The sequence below is a fragment of the Rhamphochromis sp. 'chilingali' genome, assembly GCF_963969265.1.
Source record: "Rhamphochromis sp. 'chilingali' genome assembly, chromosome: 12".
Lineage (NCBI taxonomy): Eukaryota > Metazoa > Chordata > Actinopteri > Cichliformes > Cichlidae > Rhamphochromis > Rhamphochromis sp. 'chilingali'.
In genome coordinates, this window is record NC_137939.1 from 20000134 (window position 1) to 20017813 (window position 17680).

Here is a 17680-nt window from a genome sequence, read left to right on the forward strand (position 1 = left end):
CACCGAAGCTCAGAGCATTATTAAAAATATGTATTTAATGCAGTGTTTACACTTGGTTTTAAAAAACCACTCTGGAAATTGGATCACAAGTGAACAGTCAAGACTCATCACAGTGTTGCCTCCAAGGATCGGACCACATGTGCTCAGACTTCCTTACAATCTGTGTGTCAAAGTGCCCCAAGTATTCACCTGTCTGTCATCAGTCAAGAGTCTGGAGAGTCCAGATGTAGAGACTGGCAGGCAAAGTTTTAAAAACGGTGCACAAAATAGCAAAAAGAAAAACCACCACGTCCTGGCTTGATGGTTTGTAAGAGATAAAGTAGCCTCTCTGACATCATGCAGCTGTTATAGAAACCTCAACATCAGCGTTTTAGCCACCACGATATCTGGATGAGAGGGTGGAGCAATGAGTGATCAGTTAAGGCTAGCAAGCTTTGTCAGAAAGTTGCATACATTAAGTGCAAGAGACACATATCTGCAAACTAGAGCTGAATGACACACAAATAAAAATAAAGAAAATAAGGAACACAGACTGCATAATTTGTCAGATAGTCTACTAAAAATGCTCCAACAGCACAAACAGAGTGGATAAGTCCAGTTCAGGGCTTTGCAGCTGCCTGTAGTGACACAGCATTGATAGGGTTGAGTTTAAAAGTTAAAAATAAAATATGAGGGAATCAAAGGAAGAAGGAGCTGTAAACACGCTTATTAATGATGTAAAGTTGGGCATTTTATCATGGGAGCCTGTGGGAACTGAGTTGTTTTTGGAGCCAGTCTCAAGTTGTTATTAGAGGGGCTGCAGTTTTTGGCACTTTGCGCTCTGGGACTGAAAATGAGGCCAATGCAGAGATGCCAAAAAAACCTCTTAATTCCTCAAGTAGAACTAAAGCTTCAGATATGGAGACAACTTGTTTACAGCTCGTTATAGAAAAAGTGCTGTCAGTACATGTGGACAGTTTGTGCTTCATAACAACAACTGGATGCAGGTGAGACTAAAGGCTGGGGAGTGACAGGTGTGTAGACATAGGCAGCAGCAGCCTCACCTCACCCAAGTCACTGAGCTGGACCTTATCACTGTGTTTCTGCTATTTTGGAACATTTTGATAGAATTATCAGACAAAAGTAGGGTAGCAGCAAAGGCAGAGAAAACCCTCATTAACTTCTAATGCACATCCAGAAGTTAGTGAGATATACAGGCCTGAAATATGACAGAACCACTTCGATCACAGAAGAGTGACAAGGGTTATTCCTAGGAGGGTTTCAAGGGATAAAGAGTCATAATGACCAGCAGAGTAACACGCTAATGTTGAGGCTTTAATGTGCACCCAGAAAAAGTCCAGAAACCAGTGGGTGGTGTCACAGTAGCTAGCTCCAACTCTATTGTTCACAGTGCCTACCAGACCACACAGAGATGGGCCATAAGCCATATCACTGGCTTGTATACTCGTATTTAATGCGGTGTATTTGGACCTGACACATTTTAAAACCAAGTGTAAACGGCGTCTGACACTCTGTCCGTTCACCCACAGATATTTACTGTGCATTGTGAACATTTTCACAGTGTGTGAGCGGTGAAGGAGCCAGGGAGGCGGCCAGTGTCAGACTTTTTAAAAACGTCTAGTTTCTGCATCCCTTTGCCTTAAAGGTTTATATGGAGGCTTTTATTCTCAGTGCAGAAAAAGTTTTTTGTATGGCTTTAACTTGTGGAAATTATGATGTTGGTGAGCATGCATGGTTATTATACACATTACCTATGTTACAGCGGAGAACAATATAATGTACCAACATATCTGTTTACTGAGGCAGTAAACGTGGTTATAAGCAGCTTTCATTTCTACTGTAAGTCTCTATTCACAGAAACACTTTGTGACATTTTCTTTGATGTTAAGTGCTAACTAAAACAGACATCTAATTTCCAAATAGGTTATATAAAAGTAGCAGATGCGATTAAATATCCCCTGATATTTGAATGCAGCTTGACAGAAGAGCGTGGAACATCTACAGGTGAGATTATGGTACCTGAGTACCCGAACTAAAACTGAAAATATTTCCTTTGCATCCTCCACCAGGTAGCTCACCACGCCACAGATCACATTGGTGGCTGCTTTTAAACCCTTGGATGAGTGAATGGTGAGTAACATACATGTTTAGGGCATATAAAGAAGATGCTTGATGCTTACAGTAAGTAAACTCTACAGTTCTCTTTAGTGTTACACATCTCCTGCAGACAAATGTCACAGTCAGCTGGAGATGATCTGATAACCTGTTTGAAATCAACTTTCATCGATCCTAACAAAGACACAGTACCAGCGAGCGTCTGGCTGTCACGACTCACAGAGAAACAAAATGAAACCTAGCAAAGAGAAGATTTTTTTTGTTTGTTTTTTGTTTTAAACACCAAACACCTCCTGTGTCAATAAATGTTGGGACAGTCAGTGAAGTTCCTGTCAAAGTATCCACCTGTGTACAGCCAGTCCTCGGCTCCTGTGTGAGGGTTTGTTCCCATCTGGAACCACCTGAGGAGGCAGTCAACAAGCCATATCTGTTTTTAATAACATGGTTATGAAAAATGCTGCACAGCATGAGCAATTAGTGTGTTGGGGACACATTAAAGGAAGTTTCCACACATTACAAATTAGATTTTGAATGCAATTTTTTGTCAATCTTCATTTGCTTATTATTGTTTTATTTTTCTTCAGTCTTTATTTAACCAGTAAATGTCAACAAAGCAGATCATTGCAGGTCTAAAACTAATTATAGCATAAACAGACTTTGGTGTTTACAACACCAAATGTGAATCTGAAATAAATGTTAAGACACAAAGAAAAACAAGCTGCGGAGCAAACAATACGAACACAATCAACTGCTAAAATATGGAGAGATAATACTTCAATCACCATGATGTTGGCTAAATTCACTCTTGAGCATTTTGGGCAAATATTTCAAACTTAAGTAAAGAGAAGGGAGGCGCATTTCTGGAGTGATTGACTGTTTGGCCAGGACAGTCATTCACTGAGTCATCTGCACACTGTTAGCTTATTTTAATTAGATTTGTCAATCTATCTGTCAGACTGACAGAATTTTTCAGTATTTAAAAGTTTATTTTGTAGTGATTTATAATTTTATTGAACTTTATATGCAATCCCAGCATTAACTGGAACAATAAACTGAAGATACTGCAAATGTTAGCTATGTGCTTCAGTCTGGTAAATGGATGTCACCCACTTTATTAATTCCTGCATTATAAAGTCCTGACTCCAATAAATAAAAGCTCTATGGTTCAAATGGGTTCCAATTCAAACTAACGTCTATTTTAAAACGTCTAGCTAGTTATTTCCATCTGTAAAATGCATCACTCAAGCATTGCTTGTAGAAAATGAAATTTTGGGAGGTAGACGAATTTACACATTCTGAGTTTGGACATTATAAAATAACAGAGTGATTATACAAGCGGCCTCTCTCTTCATGTTGAACCTCTGCTCACTGTGTTTCATGCTAGAGGTAAAGTAAATCTGATTTGGTCTGATAATACTGACATATTGAGTACAAACATGAGATTGTCATGCTACAAGTGTATGAAATCATAAAATCGGTCTATAAAAAAACCTCCCCAAATCTCTTTAAATCCTCAGAACCTCTCACCTGGTTGACCACTCCTCCTCGTCCTTGGATCGTTCCCTGCGTGCAGCTCTCTGTTTCTCCTCTAAACGCTCTTTCTCAGAACTCGCCAAATCTATAAACACACAAATACAAAAGAAACTTTTAGAGAAGGTCAGACCGAAACGATAACTCGACTTCACCTTTGGCCACTGTGTTTGTATAAACTAGGAGGCTGATAATTTTGTAATCTTTCCCTACATGGTCTTTTTAACCTATTAGGCCTGGGTGGTATGACCAAAGATTCTAGTGGTTTTATAGTATACCATCATATTATTATTAGTTTACTTTTGTGTAAATGGGCCTTTATATTGACTCATTCTTTTGTCAGGCATCTTTAGGATAAAACATATTTTTGAAGTCACCATAAAGAAGAAATAAACCCTAAATAAAAAAAAGCTCTTTTAGAGAACAAATACAGTAACTACTTGGAGAAAGAAGTCAGTCCTTAACAGGTTGCTTCTTCTGCTTTTTGGTTAGATGTCATGCCACTTATTTGTTTAAAAATAAGCTCTACTGTTTTCACAGAGGAGCTGTGAACCTGAAACAAACTCCATTCTGTTTCAGAGTCTCATGGCAGAGCTGATCATGAAAGCAAAGCTGTAAAATTTTCTAGTTGATCCATGTTCATTTATTGCCATGAAGTGACCAAAATAATGAGATGGTGGATAAAAGCATTAGAAAAGAGCTTCCTCTGTAGAATGTCTGGGCTCTCCCTTAGAAATTGGGCCAAGAGCTCAGAGTCAAGCTGCTCCACATCTAAAGGAGTCAGTTGATGTGGTTTGGCCATCTGATTAGGATGCCTCCTTGTTAAGGTGTTTAAGGCATGTCCAACTGAGAGGAGGTCCTGCAGCAGACCCAGGACATGATGGAGAGTTCTGCTCTCTCTGTTGGGTTGGGGATGCTTCAGTGTCCCTCCTTCAAAAGGCTGGATGAGGTGGCTGACACATCACGAAAAGTTTACTGCTCAACACTATTTTTTACTAGAAATACCTGTATAAATACACCTGTAGTGTTGATGGAGGTTACCAGACTTATCCATTACGCTCATCTCAGAGAATTTTACTCAGATCACAAAACATATGTTTAGGACCAACAAATTTTAAGGTATGTTATGGCTAAGGGGTAACCAGGATAAAGTCACACAGGACATGGCAGTCATAACAAACACTGGGTGAGGGTGACTTGGGTGAAGTGAATCTGATTCTCAGAATTTGCTAACTCATTCCTGCTTGTCATTTTATCACCTGTTAAGCTCAATGTAGACCAAAATGACCCTCAGGGCACCAGGAATTATCCCAGTGCTCCTGACGGGACCCTGTTCCACAGTTTTAGAGGCTCATAGTGTCCTGGTCACCAAAAAGTACACATGTACAGTTTCAGCTGTTCTCTTTTCAGGTGAGGTTGACGTTACCTATGTCTCCATTCTCCATCGCTCTGATGTCAGGCCTCAGCCGGCAGTCTGTTGGCAACAGTAGTCTCTCCATGCCGGGCTCCAGCTCGTTTAGTGTTATGGCAAAGCTGGTGAAGTTATACATCTATAAAAAGGGAGAAAGGGCTTTGTTCAAACAGTGCTGCATGGTGCATTGTTATGTGGTCCTATTGCCACAATGTGTATCAAAAGTTATACAAAAATGGAAACTAAAATGTGAAATAACATTTGGTGTAAACTCCATGAGGTAAAGCTAGCATGTCACACGTCTTCCACAGTTATACATATGTGAGAGCAGATTGTGTGGTCATTCCATAGGAAAGATGTCACCAATGTCTCCCACCTGACACCCAAGACCCTCAGAATGAGCTGTGCATCTGTACAACACCTTCAGCATAACTTCGATGTTACAGGTACATCGTAACGGCAAACTCTTATGAAACCCAACATTGTAACTTGCACAGTAACCTGACATGTGCTTCCCTACAGGTCACCAGTGTAGGAGGTAGAGTGGTGGATCGATCCCAGACACCTCTCACATGCTGAAGTGTCCTTGGGCTAGGTGTGTGAATTTTAAAAAGCAATTACGCTTAGATAAAAGGGTAGAATCAATTTAAGTGGGTGAATGAGACCTGTAGAAACCACTTTGAGTGCTCAACTGAGTAGAAAGGCTGTTTATCTGAACCAGTCCATTTACTGTGACAGGCTGCCTGTTTCCTCGCACCCATTTACATCTACTACCACTTACAACCACCTCGACCATTTTCTCTCTAGACCAGTGGTTCTTAACCTTGTTGGAGATACCGAACCCCACCAGTTTCATATGCGCATTCACTGAACCCCTCTTTAGTGAAAAATAAAATGTGATTTTTTTTTCAAATTCAAGACATAGATATGTTTTTTACTGGTGCACAAAATGAGCCATGCATGTCACGGTGGAGGCTCTGCTGAACTCCTAAAATCCGACTCACCGAACCCCTAGGGTTCGATCGAACCCAGGTTAAGAACCACTGCTCTAGACCAAAAATGGTTGAGGAATCATGGTAATGTGAAGCGCACATCGTAGGGCACATATAAGCAGAACTGATTTTTCTGTCTGTTCAGACAGCAGTACTTTTCCTGAATGCTTTTTGCTACTGTGATACACCAAATACCCCCATAAAGCTCGTCTTCTCTTCTTTTCAAAACCATTTGAATTTTTGTCTCTAGCACAAACAGTAAAGGAGTTATCGCCATTCAAAGAGCGCTTGTAAAATGAGCCCTCCGGTCAGTTCGATGGTGAAAAAGACTCAAGTCATCTCATTTTTTCCAGGATTTGTAAACCATTAAAAGAGGCATGAAATCTTCAGGACTGAAAAGCAGATTTAAGCTCTGTTGCAAATGATCATGAGATCAATTAAGTGCTTCCCTTTAAAGCTTAGTAAAGTTAAACTTTAGGCACTCTTTGTGCAAAAAGATGAGCAGCAAATTTCAAAGAAAGCACCATGTGATCGTATAATTTTGCATGGCCTCATTAAATATACTAAAGCAAGCTCATTATGAGGGTGTGAAGCCAGGATTTTTATTATATTTGGCTGATTTTATACAGTCAAATACTTTCCAGTGATAACTGAACAATATTTCTGCAGGAAATGCCAAACCTCATCACCGACCTGTGCTGAGTGAGCGGGCCGAGATGTTATCCTCCACAGTAAGGCACTTCCTGGTATCACAGTCACAGTCTCTTGAACTTCTGGCATCTCATCTGCCTCCTCTGCTTCACAGCTACGCTCCTACACACACAGAAACAGACACACAGCTAGTTAAACAACTCCGTCTAACGAGTTTGGGTTTACATTACAAACAGTTCATGTGCAAACGGGTGATTAACAGAACTACGGTCGCCACAAATTCAACACGTCTCTCAAGCAACGATGCATGTCATTGCAAGACATCATGGATTAGTGCTGGCAATGATCTAATCAACACTACACTCTCAACATAACTAGACAACAGCAGCAGCACACTACAGATATCAATACACTTTCACCTTACCTTCTACTAAAGCCACTGCATGTTATTGTGAAAGGAAAAGATGCAGTTTAAGAGAAGAATTTCAGAGTTGTGAGAAAAAAAAATCACACATCAAACATGTTAAAGAGAAACGTGAGAGCAAACTCAGAGGGATTTCATCTCAGCTTTCAGTAAAAGCAGAAACGATCCTCACCTGTCTCAGCTTCTTTGACTCGCCCCCGCTCTTCTTCTCAGACTTCTTGTACGCGTCGTAAACCTTGGGGTCCACGCTGTACATGCACTCTGTCCATTTCCCATACATAACTCGCCGCTTCTTCTTACTGTTTCAACAACAAACTCCATTTAGAGAAAACTAACACAACTAAAATTCACAGACAGTGATGACGTGCTTAGGTTCTTACCTTTTATCTTGGATATGACCTTCTACTTTGTGCAGTTCCTTTCCAAACATCCCACAGGGTTTGAAGTTTAGGACACACTTATCACCCGTCCTGACGAATTAAAGGCAAAATTATTGTTTAATAAATATCAGTGATTCAAAAAGCTGTAAGTTTTCATTACCTGTGGTTGACTATCTCTACAGTTCCATACTGTTCAATCCAGAGTTTTCCCAGGATGATGTTATGCACACAGCACATTGGATTCGTCCACGTGTAAGCTTCTTTATGTCTGTCACAAAATCACAACATCTTAAAGGACCAGTTCGACATTTTCTAAATAATAATAAAAACTTCAGCACTCACAATTACATATATAATGTATTTAATAAGATGTAAATCAGCCCGAGGCTTTCCCCTGCTGTGCTATATTAAATACATGAAATACAAAATACAAGTTCGAGAGTTAAGCATGCTGTGGGTTTTTTTCTAAAATGATATATACAACTGAGAAGATTTTCACACAATTTGTGAAGTTAGCGTTTTACTCAACAACCCAAAAGAAGTGGAAAATAACCAATAACGCTTATTTTTCAGCAGGGAATATATTAATAAAGCCCTCATTTTATCTGTCAAACACTCAACTTATTACATTTCATTGAGCTAATAACTCTGCTGAATACATGCTTAAGGAAGACAGATTTTTATATCAATGGTTCATCATTTCACATCTAAATATAATTTAAAAGTCTCAAAATACAACTGTACGTAATTAAATACACTTACTGCTCATCCATAACAATAACTCTGAAGATTTTGTTAACCCATTAGATGCCAAATGAATCTTAATCAACTGAAACCTCAGTTTCATACGATCGCCACCTTTGTAAATCCCCTTTTCGTCAGTGTACAAAAGTTCAACTACATATTTTATCCCTGAGATAAGTCAACATAAAAAAAGAAACGCAAGTTTAACAATATGTCTCAGTTTCTGTACATGAAAAAAGAAATCCCGATGCAATAAATTAAAGAAAAATTACATGAAAAGTTCTGGCCTGCCATTACCCAGACTGTCCTGCAATTCTAGTTTTTATTAATTCCCTGTGGACCCACTCTAAAAAAAGTGGGAAATTTCTATATTAGTTCATTTTAAGGACAGGAACTTTTCTGTTATTTAATGGTTTATCTATTACTTAATTATGCTGTTGTAGTACAAATAACCACAAGGAAGGTCCTTGTCAGTAGGAAAAGGTGTAAAACGCAAAATATAAAGAAACTATGATCTGAAAACCTCACAGAGAAAGCATCTTCAACATCACAAACATCCAATAATTAACTGGATGCTTTTATTTTTTTATTGGACTGAAGTTAGGGGAAAATTGCTCAGTGTGTCAAACGTCAACAGAGTCAGTTTACAGCACTCATGTTCAATGTGATAATACTGTGTGTAGATAAATTCCATGTATCAGCACATCTAAAACGCTCTAGTTAACATAATTTCTTGCTTGTTCAGTCCATAAGTGAAATCCGGATCATTTGAGGTTTTATTTATAGTTTTAAAGAATTAATTAGGACCAAGTCATGAGGAATTTTGAGAGCTTTGAGCAGACCCAGATTAGTCGTTTAACCCTTTCCCATGACTACGCTAATCTAACCAGCTGCTGCTTGCGGCTTCTTCAACATGAATGAACATGAGGTCATCCAAAGTTCAACATGTTATGAAAGTTTAATAATGCAGCTAAAAGCCTAGCACCAGCAGAAAAGTGGGTGTGCAGAACACTAGATCAATAACTGCAGGGAAATCTCACTTTAGTAACTCCAGCGTCATGGTGCCTTTAGGTTCAGCTTCCACACTTTTGCCCCAGAACTTGAGCTTTGGGTAGATAGAGCCATGAAACTCAAATTCTTTCTTCAGCGACTCGGCGTGGAAGGCACTGATGGGAGGGTGGTGGCTCACCTGCTCCGAGATCAATCTGTAGCCTTCGTCCTCCCTTAAAAAAGATGATTTGAAATAACTGGATGACCTGAAGTATCATCATAAAGGCATAATGAAGCTTCAACCCATCCTCTCCAATACCTTGTGAGTTCATAGGTCTCCCCCAGCAAAGGATTGAAAGGCTTTCCAGTCCTCTCCCATTGAGATGCTACAGCCGAAACAGCAAATGCAGCAACAACCTGTCACAGAGATGTAACGTGAATCAGAGCCGGGCTGCAGCCACTGACAGCAAGTGAAAAGTCATTTTTAGAAAACAATCCCTCATTCCTGCTTTTCTAGTGTTTATTTTGGGTTTATTTTTGGTTCATACACTTAAAAAAAAGAAAGAAAAAGAGCTTTAAACAGTTCATTATTTTCCTTAGCAATGTTCAGAGGAAATGTATTTCTGGGAGAAATTTAAATGCACTGACAGTATTTTTAAAACATCACAACATCACGTGTGTGTGCTGCCTGTACCTGCATGCGGTCTATGGAGTCTGATAAACTGCAGGCTTTGTGGATGAGGTGAGTGTGCTCCATGTACTCTGAGATTCTCTGGAGAAAGCTGAGCGGCTCGTTAAACACGACCGGCATTGCTATTTTGGACAGCTCCTGTGGCAGCACAACAAAAACAATCAATCACTCTCATTCAGAAAAACAACTCAAAGGCTGACAGAAATTACCTCACTTCAAACAACTTATGCAACACATTACTTAACTTACAACAAACATTCACCGGTTTTAAAAAGCAGGAGTAACAATAGCACAACATTCACATTTACAGTTCAGATGTTCATTTAATTATTTTGGTTATTTTGAAATGACTTCCAGAAGCAAATGTAAAGACGAGTTCAGTCAAGACTGATTTTGTAACAGAGAGATTAAGTAAGCAAAAGCACTCAGTTATTCAAAGTTGACCTGTTATGCTTTCACCTTGCTGTCAGCAAATATGGAAATTTCCCTAATATGGTCATCGCAGCTCGAGTGTGACCACAGAAGCTCTGCCCACATGGTTACAAGGAGCAGCCAATCAGAAGACAGTTGGATTAGAGGGATGGGATAAGACAAATATGGATTATTTCTAACCTAACTGTGCAAAGCAGCTCTACTAGACTGCAAGAATAAAAATGTGAAAGTGGAAATAAGCAGAACAGGAAAATATAATCACTCCAATCTTAAATCTGATCAACCCTATCTCTAATAATCAGCTATGTACCGCAGGCCCTCAAGCTGGCAGAGGTTAAACCTTTACTTAAAAAGCCATCTCTAGACCCAGCTCCCTTAGCTAATAATAGGCCAATTTCTAACCTTCCTTTCATATCAAAAATTCTTGAAAGGGTAGTTGTCAAACAGCTAACAGATTATTTGCAGAGGACTGGCTATGTACAATTTTTAGACTGTAGCTTTCTTTTCTCACAGTTTCATTTGGAGATTGTGAAAACCAGAGATGACATAATAGGGACACAGCTAGAAACTAGTAGAAACCTATAGGCTAAATCAGATATCTCACCCCTGCCCCTAATGACAGCTGAACCAGGATTTATATGAGCACATTGTGTTGCTGCACCGATGCATGCACACAGCTTAAGTTCACAATAGTGATGGGACATATTTCCACTTGATAGTGCAGTAAAGCCGTTGGTCGAGTACTTTTTCTTTTCTTTCTGTAGTCATTAGTAATTATAACTACAGGTACTGACACTCTGGACAGACCATTAATGAAGCTATAATATGACGCAACTTTGTGTATAAGTATTTCATGTCACAGTGACCACAGAAATGAAAATCATAGATTCAAAATCAGCACCCAGCAATATTACTGGAGACAGACATGAGTTTGGTAGGACTCACCATACCGATGCATTTCTTCAGAATATTCCAAACACTGAAGTTATTTCTGGAGATCATTTCAGCTGGCAGCTTTTTCCTGGATCGAATAAGAAAAACGATATTAAGCAACAAAAACTGTTTTAATAGATATCAAGGCCATTATCAATTCTGCTTAGAGCTCATATTTCTCATTAGCTCTCTTTTGCTTAGATCTTTGATAAAAAGTTGTGCTAGCATGCTGACATTACCTCTTATTCCAAAATATATGCAGGGTGGACAGCTCAGTTCAATTTTATTTATATAGCGCCAAATCACAACAACAGTCGCCTCAAGGCGCTTTACTTAACTTTGGCTCTTGGCGAAGGCGGTCGCACTTTTCTCCTCTCCCTTCCCTTATCTTCCCTGCTTAGCGTCTTGTGTCCTTGGCTAGTCTCATCTATTTTCTTACTCTTTCCCTGGAACACTTTCTCACAGTCTGTTCTCTAAAACCTAAAAGAGGAATTATGGATTTGATCAACTGGTCCCTGAACACAACTGACATCCTCTTCTCAACGAGAAGCCTGGGCTCGGGTGAGCCTGAGTGTCCTGGAGTGTCCCTGCCGGATACACGATGGACGGGTGGCATAAGTGGAGGATGGCAAGACTGTCGATCGAAGACATCGAAGACATCTACCTGTTCGGAACTATGATAACAGGGTTCTTGCTGATTGCTGATCGGAGCTGGCTTGGCCCTAGCTTATCGAAGATTAAAGAAAGCGGAATTGGCTGTTCAAAACCCCACAAGGCTGCCCGCTGTGTTGAAACGATTGGACGAGTCGTGAGTTCTCAAAATGGGCTCATTGAACGCAGCACGGATAAGATCTTGGAGAAGTTTGAGGCTGCCGTGAACACTCAGAATAAGACCGCTGAGCGAAAATTGGATAACATATTGGAGAAGGTCATGGCAGTCTTGAGTTCTCAGAATCTGCTCTTTGAGCGCAAGACTGATAACATCATGGAGCGCAAGATGGATAACATTGTAGAGAAGCTCACGGCTCTACAACGGGAGATTGAGAGACCAGTGTTGGACTGCTAGACCAGCTTTGAAATTCACATGAGTTGTTCGCACTAAAGTAAAAACCACCATCATTTCATGCAGCTACCACTTCGGCGCCAGCTGTGGTCTCAAGGCTGGAGCTGAACAAAAACACCCAGATAGTTGACTGTGCATAGATTGTTTCTTCCTATCCTACGTAAGGCCACCTGGGTTGGCTGGAAGACTTTACTTAGCCTGGCAGGGCGAAGGACAGTGTCTTAGCTGAAGTCTGGACACACACACACACACACACACACACACACACACACACTTTGAATGAAATGGATGAACCAGAATTGGTTTGTAAAAATGCTGCAACTTCAGTGATGTGGCACTGGTTTAGCTTTCGTCCGTCAGATACACAACAAAGCACTATTTTTGGTAGCGCATGCTAGCGGGCCGTCGTTATTACCGTGTTCTTTGGAAAATACGGCACACATAAAATCAATCCTTTGATTTTTCTGAAAATCAACAGTGCCCCTTATAATCCCGTGTGCCTTATGTATGAATTCTGGTTGTGTTTACTGACCTCGAAACAATTTTATGTGGTACACGGTGCTGGAAAATGTTTTAGTACGACTTTGCCAAGCTACGAACCCGCACAGCTTGATGGGCATTACGGCTATCGTAGGGAGGAGCCTCGTGGAGTGATACGCACTGTGCTTCAACATAATATTACCGTATTGTGTGTGTGTATAACCTCTTTCTAAATTTCGTGGATATTATACATGGTTACGCTGAGGATATGTTGGCCAATTTCCACTGGAAATGCCTTTTGGTTAAACTGTCAGCAAGGAATTTGCATTTGCACTGTAAAATTTTTATATAACTTTAATGCAAAAAACAGCTGCTTGTTTAAGTGAAAATACGTTGATTTTTTTTTGGCACTAATAAAGTTGTGGAGTTGTAAAGTATTTTGTCTAGTGTCAATTATATCGTCAGTTATATTGTTATCACAAATTTTCAAATGTATATCGTGATAAATATTTTTGGTCATATCGCCCTGCTCTACATGCAGGTATACACTCATCCCCCCCTCCCCTTCCAAACGCCTTCAATGCTTATTCCCTCCCGATGCAGACGGTGGATCAAAGGGGACCAGTGCATATGCTGCAGGCCCAGATGCGCTGTCTACACGGGCTGTCTCTCACCTTTTACCCATCCCTGTTGCTTGTCATATGTTTCTATGGTGTATTGACAGTCATGTGCTTTTTGTGCCGGGGTGTTTTTTTTCTGCTCTCAAACTGTTCTCCCATTAGGAGCTCAGTCGGAGTTTTTTTCTCCTCCTCTCACCTCGTGTTATGTATTTTCGTTGTTTTTTCCTATCAGCCTACCTCTCTGACATGTCTCCCAATGTGATGTCTGTGTAAAGATTAGTCAGAGGGTTCCTTTGTAAGTGCGCATGCACCATTAGCCTGCTGTAACCTATAATTTCCTTCGGGATTAATTCTATTCTGATTCTGATTTATATTGTACATTATATCCTATAATAATAGATACAGAGAAAAACCCAACAATCATATGACCCCCTATGAGCAAGCACTTTGGCGACAGTGGGAAGGAAAAACTCCCTTTTAACAGGAAGAAAGCTCCAGCAGAACCAGGCTCAGGGAGGGGCGGGGCCATCTGCTGCGACCGGTTGGGGTGAGAGAAGGAAGACAGGATAAAGACATGTGGAAGAGAGATTGTCAGAAAGACAATCATACCAACAGATAATTTCTAATCACTAATTACCAAAACCTAACATTCATGTCTTTGGGAGGAAGCTTTAATATAAGATGGGAGCATGCTAACTCCACATGACCATCCACCTCTGGAACATCTACTGCAGAGGTGTCCAGAGACCTTCTGGCAGAGGACAGTGATGGCAGAGTTGGTAGAGCAGACAAAACCAATTGCAGCCACTGGGGTTGATGTGATCTTCTCTAAACTATTTTAATCTAATCTGTCACACTCAAATAAAGCACCTCTGGCAACATTATTCACACTCGGTCAGCTGATACAGAGGATGCCCAATCTTCTGCATGATGCAAAATGCCACAAATTTCAGTTAATTTAAAATATGCTTAATTTTTTGAAGAATGTAATTCACAGTTTTAAATTACTCTTAAATACAGACATAATTTCTTTTATCGTCTGAGGTTATAACTGTCCTCCAAATTCTTTTCTCCAGTTTGAATATCTATTAGTAAAATTAGTTGTCAGTACAATGCTTTTTATGTTAATATAATATTAGTGGACATTGGTACTGACATGCATTACATGGAATATGTAATACACAACTGGCAGGTCATATATGAGTATTGGTTTAATTTAGAGATGCAACACTATTCTTTCAAATAATATCCCCTCGTTTTCTGATTTAATGAGTGTTTTAATACAAAGTAGCTCCCAAATCGTGCACCCAAACATTAATATTGTAAATACACAAAAAAAATAGTGAATGACATTTAAATTTACTATATTAGTACATATCAACAGCCCTAACTAATAGTGAGGGGAAGAGAATTTCGGAAGAAGTGAAACTGATCACTTTTACCACCTAAAGAAAAAGAAAACAGGCTAATTAAACCACCGATGTCGTGGCTTCAGCTGGACTCAGGATGTCAACAGCCTTCAGCTCGAGTGTGTCATTAATAGAGAACAACTAATGCTAACATGGTGGCAAGCAATTTAAAGAGGCAAGAGGAAACCAAGCATCCATTCAGCGAGAGACTTTGCCTACTGTGAAAGAGCACAGTATCTGAACAGGCAGCAATAACATTTATTTGACTGTGTAAAAAGTGTCTGATAAGGAGATGGATGCACGTTATAGTTCACCTTGTTATAGTCTGTGAATACACGCAAACCTTGGAATCTTGGTTTTCTCTTTTTTCCTTTTGAAAATTACTAAATGTGTATATATTCAAGGATTCCAAGGTGTTCAATGTCATTCTAACACATGTATTCACATGAGGTGAAACAAAATTGTGCACCTAGGTTCCGTGTAAAAGCCAAGAGAACACAAAAGAGCAATACAGGAAAAAGGGAAAAGAAAAAGTATATACAGTGTCAGTACAAATAAGACCATTTTCTAAAAATAATCAAATTGTGTGCAGTGGAAAGACAAGTGGCTTCACATGTCTGTTTCCTCTGGCTGGGAGCAGCAGAGACTACAGAGCACCACCAGAGTTCAACCGTCTTGCAGCCTGAAGAAGAAGCTGTTCCTCAGTCTGGTGGTTCTGCAATTGATGCTCCGCAACATCCAGCCTGAGGGGAGAGGGGAGTGGGACAAACAGTCTGTTTCCTGGGTAAGTAGGGTCTTTCAAGACAGAGAGGCCCTTTTGCTGCTAGTGTAGATGTTTGTGGTGACGGTGGTCTGGGGGATGCTGCCAACAATGCTCTGTGGAGCTTTCACCACCCTCTGCAGAGCCTTCCTCTCTACCACAAAGCATGACATCCCACAGTGATGCAGGAGCACGGGACACTCTTCACCACACATCTCTAAGTTCAGAACTCATGATAGATCATCTGTCTCCATCTTACTCTATCTCTAGCACCCTCCTCTCACACACCAACCCTTTCACTCTTGCTGCTATCCTTCTGTCATAAATCACCCCAACACTTGTCTCCTCTCCTAACTACCTACAAACTCCTTTTCACCTCTCTTATGCACTGCCCATTGCTTTAAATGGTTGACCCCAGGTACTTGTGCACCTTCACTCTGTTTGCTCCTTGCAGCCTCACTAAATTTCACTACTCTTTTCTCTAAAGCATACCTCCACCTCTCCAGGTTCTTTTCCACCTGCTTCCACCCTCACTACAGATCACAATATCATCTGCAAACATCATAGCATCAGGGAGACTCCTTTATCAATCTCTCCATCACTCCTGCTTTAACCTTTCAGAGGATCGAGGTGATCACTCAGAACAGCTCTGCGTCAATGAAGTGATTATGTTTTTCCGTAATTATTCCCCGCGTGTGCACGGCCCCTCACCTGCGCTCCCACACTCCATTCTCCTGTGTGGCATCTTTAAAGCTGACCTCGCAGGAATCATCTGACTCCAACCCTGGGGATGATGAGCAAGAGCGGGAGTAGGAGGAGGAAACAAAGTAAGTATACAGGAAATAACTATATATAATTAACTAATTTGGGCCTTCGTCGACATGTCTCACCTGTCTCAGCGTCGAAAAACTCCTCCTCGCTGTTCATACTGAGCAGACAAAGTAGCTGCAGGTTACTCAGAAGTCATGTTTCCACCGTTGGCCTGTCCCTGGAGTCCAGCCTCCCTCCGAGCATCACAGACAGCAGCACCCACCACCTACAACGACACCGGCAGCGTCAACACCAAGCGCATGAGTAATGTAATCAAAACAAAAACAGCTTCCTCTCTGGCTGTCAGTCGCCGTGCTCCTCTAAAAAAGCCATTAGTTAGCTTTAAGACTAGCTAACGAGCCCTTAGCATCGCTGCTGCAGATGGTGTAAATGTCCGCTGGGCAAAAAACGATGTAACAACATCAACACAGTCAACAACAAACCACAGCCGACACTGGCACGGACATTTAAACACAGCTCAGTCACATATACCTGTGAGTTCAGGTAAAATTAATGCTCCGGTAAAATAAACAACCGAGCACTGTGGTGCCTCTGGAAGTAGGCGGAAGTGGGCAGCAAGGACACCACGATTGGCAGGTTCGTCAGCCAATCAGAGCGCAGGATGCAGAGGTCCAGAAAATAAAGGGCAAAGAGCAAACGTGGGGTCCAAAGGCTATTTTTGCACATAACCAATAATGTGACATTAAAAAAGGCAACACTGGGCTCAGGCTGGATGGACCAGACTCTTTAAATATTAATATTAATATGTGTTAAGTGATTATTATAAGTTTATTATTTTATTTTATTTATACCAGTAACACAGGCGCACATAGAAGCTAAAGGGTTTGTAATCGCGAGTTTAAAATGACCAAGACTTACTAAATATTTAAATAAATCTGCAGTTGTTTATATGCATGCAAATTATTAGGCTGCATTATTAAACTGTACCTTAATTTGTACATTTTGTACGATCTTTAGCTTTTAATACAGGTGCAAATTCACCCCTGACATGGAGATAAATAATGGATTGATGAGTTTGTGGTAACATCCTGAGGCAATCTTAGTTCATGTACATTTTGTGTGGTTGGAATGATGGATGGGTGGTTTATTATAGTGTAACATTGAAGAGCAGGTTAAAAAAAATATATCGAAAGATGAAATATCAACGGGTTGTTTAAAAATTCTAGAGGTTTCTTTTGTTTTTATTTGTTTTTAACATTGTGGAATTTTCTTTTAGGTTTTCTT

General features: G+C 40.3%; 1 protein-coding gene across 2 annotated transcripts; it reads right to left on the bottom strand.

Annotated features, from left to right (window-relative positions):
• Window positions 1-56: 56 nt before the first annotated feature.
• LOC308408060 (oxysterol-binding protein-related protein 2-like) lies at window positions 57-17033 on the bottom strand. 2 transcript variants are annotated; one of them, XM_080900128.1, is made up of 14 exons: window positions 16928-17033; window positions 16516-16661; window positions 16337-16409; window positions 11306-11381; window positions 9932-10066; window positions 9557-9654; window positions 9288-9470; window positions 7664-7771; window positions 7504-7593; window positions 7296-7422; window positions 6742-6861; window positions 5072-5195; window positions 3643-3733; window positions 57-2516 (listed from the first exon to the last, which is right to left on the bottom strand). In XM_080900128.1, exons 2-14 carry the CDS (start codon window positions 16550-16552, stop codon window positions 2414-2416), a joined length of 1365 nt encoding a protein of 454 aa, XP_080756254.1. In that variant the 5' UTR covers window positions 16553-16661; window positions 16928-17033; the 3' UTR covers window positions 57-2413. The 2 variants fall into 2 exon arrangements, with proteins under 2 accessions (XP_080756254.1, XP_080756255.1); XM_080900129.1 differs by lacking the exons at window positions 16516-16661; window positions 16928-17033 and having other exon boundaries at window positions 11311-11381; window positions 16337-16400.
• Between the last annotated feature and the right edge of the window lie 647 nt (window positions 17034-17680).

What these genes read in the sequence shown, in the direction of transcription:
- LOC308408060 (XM_080900128.1), bottom strand. Translation starts at nt 16,552, where the DNA reads ATGAACAGCGAGGAGGAGTTTTTCGACGCTGAGACAG. An exon ending in ATGACGCTGGAGTTACTAAA is followed by an intron (nt 7,772 to 9,287) that starts GTGAGATTTCCC and finishes ATTTTGTGACAG; the next exon opens with ACATAAAGAAGCTTACACGT. An exon ending in GGCCCGCTCACTCAGCACAG is followed by an intron (nt 5,196 to 6,741) that starts GTCGGTGATGAG and finishes CCCTTTTTATAG; the next exon opens with ATGTATAACTTCACCAGCTT.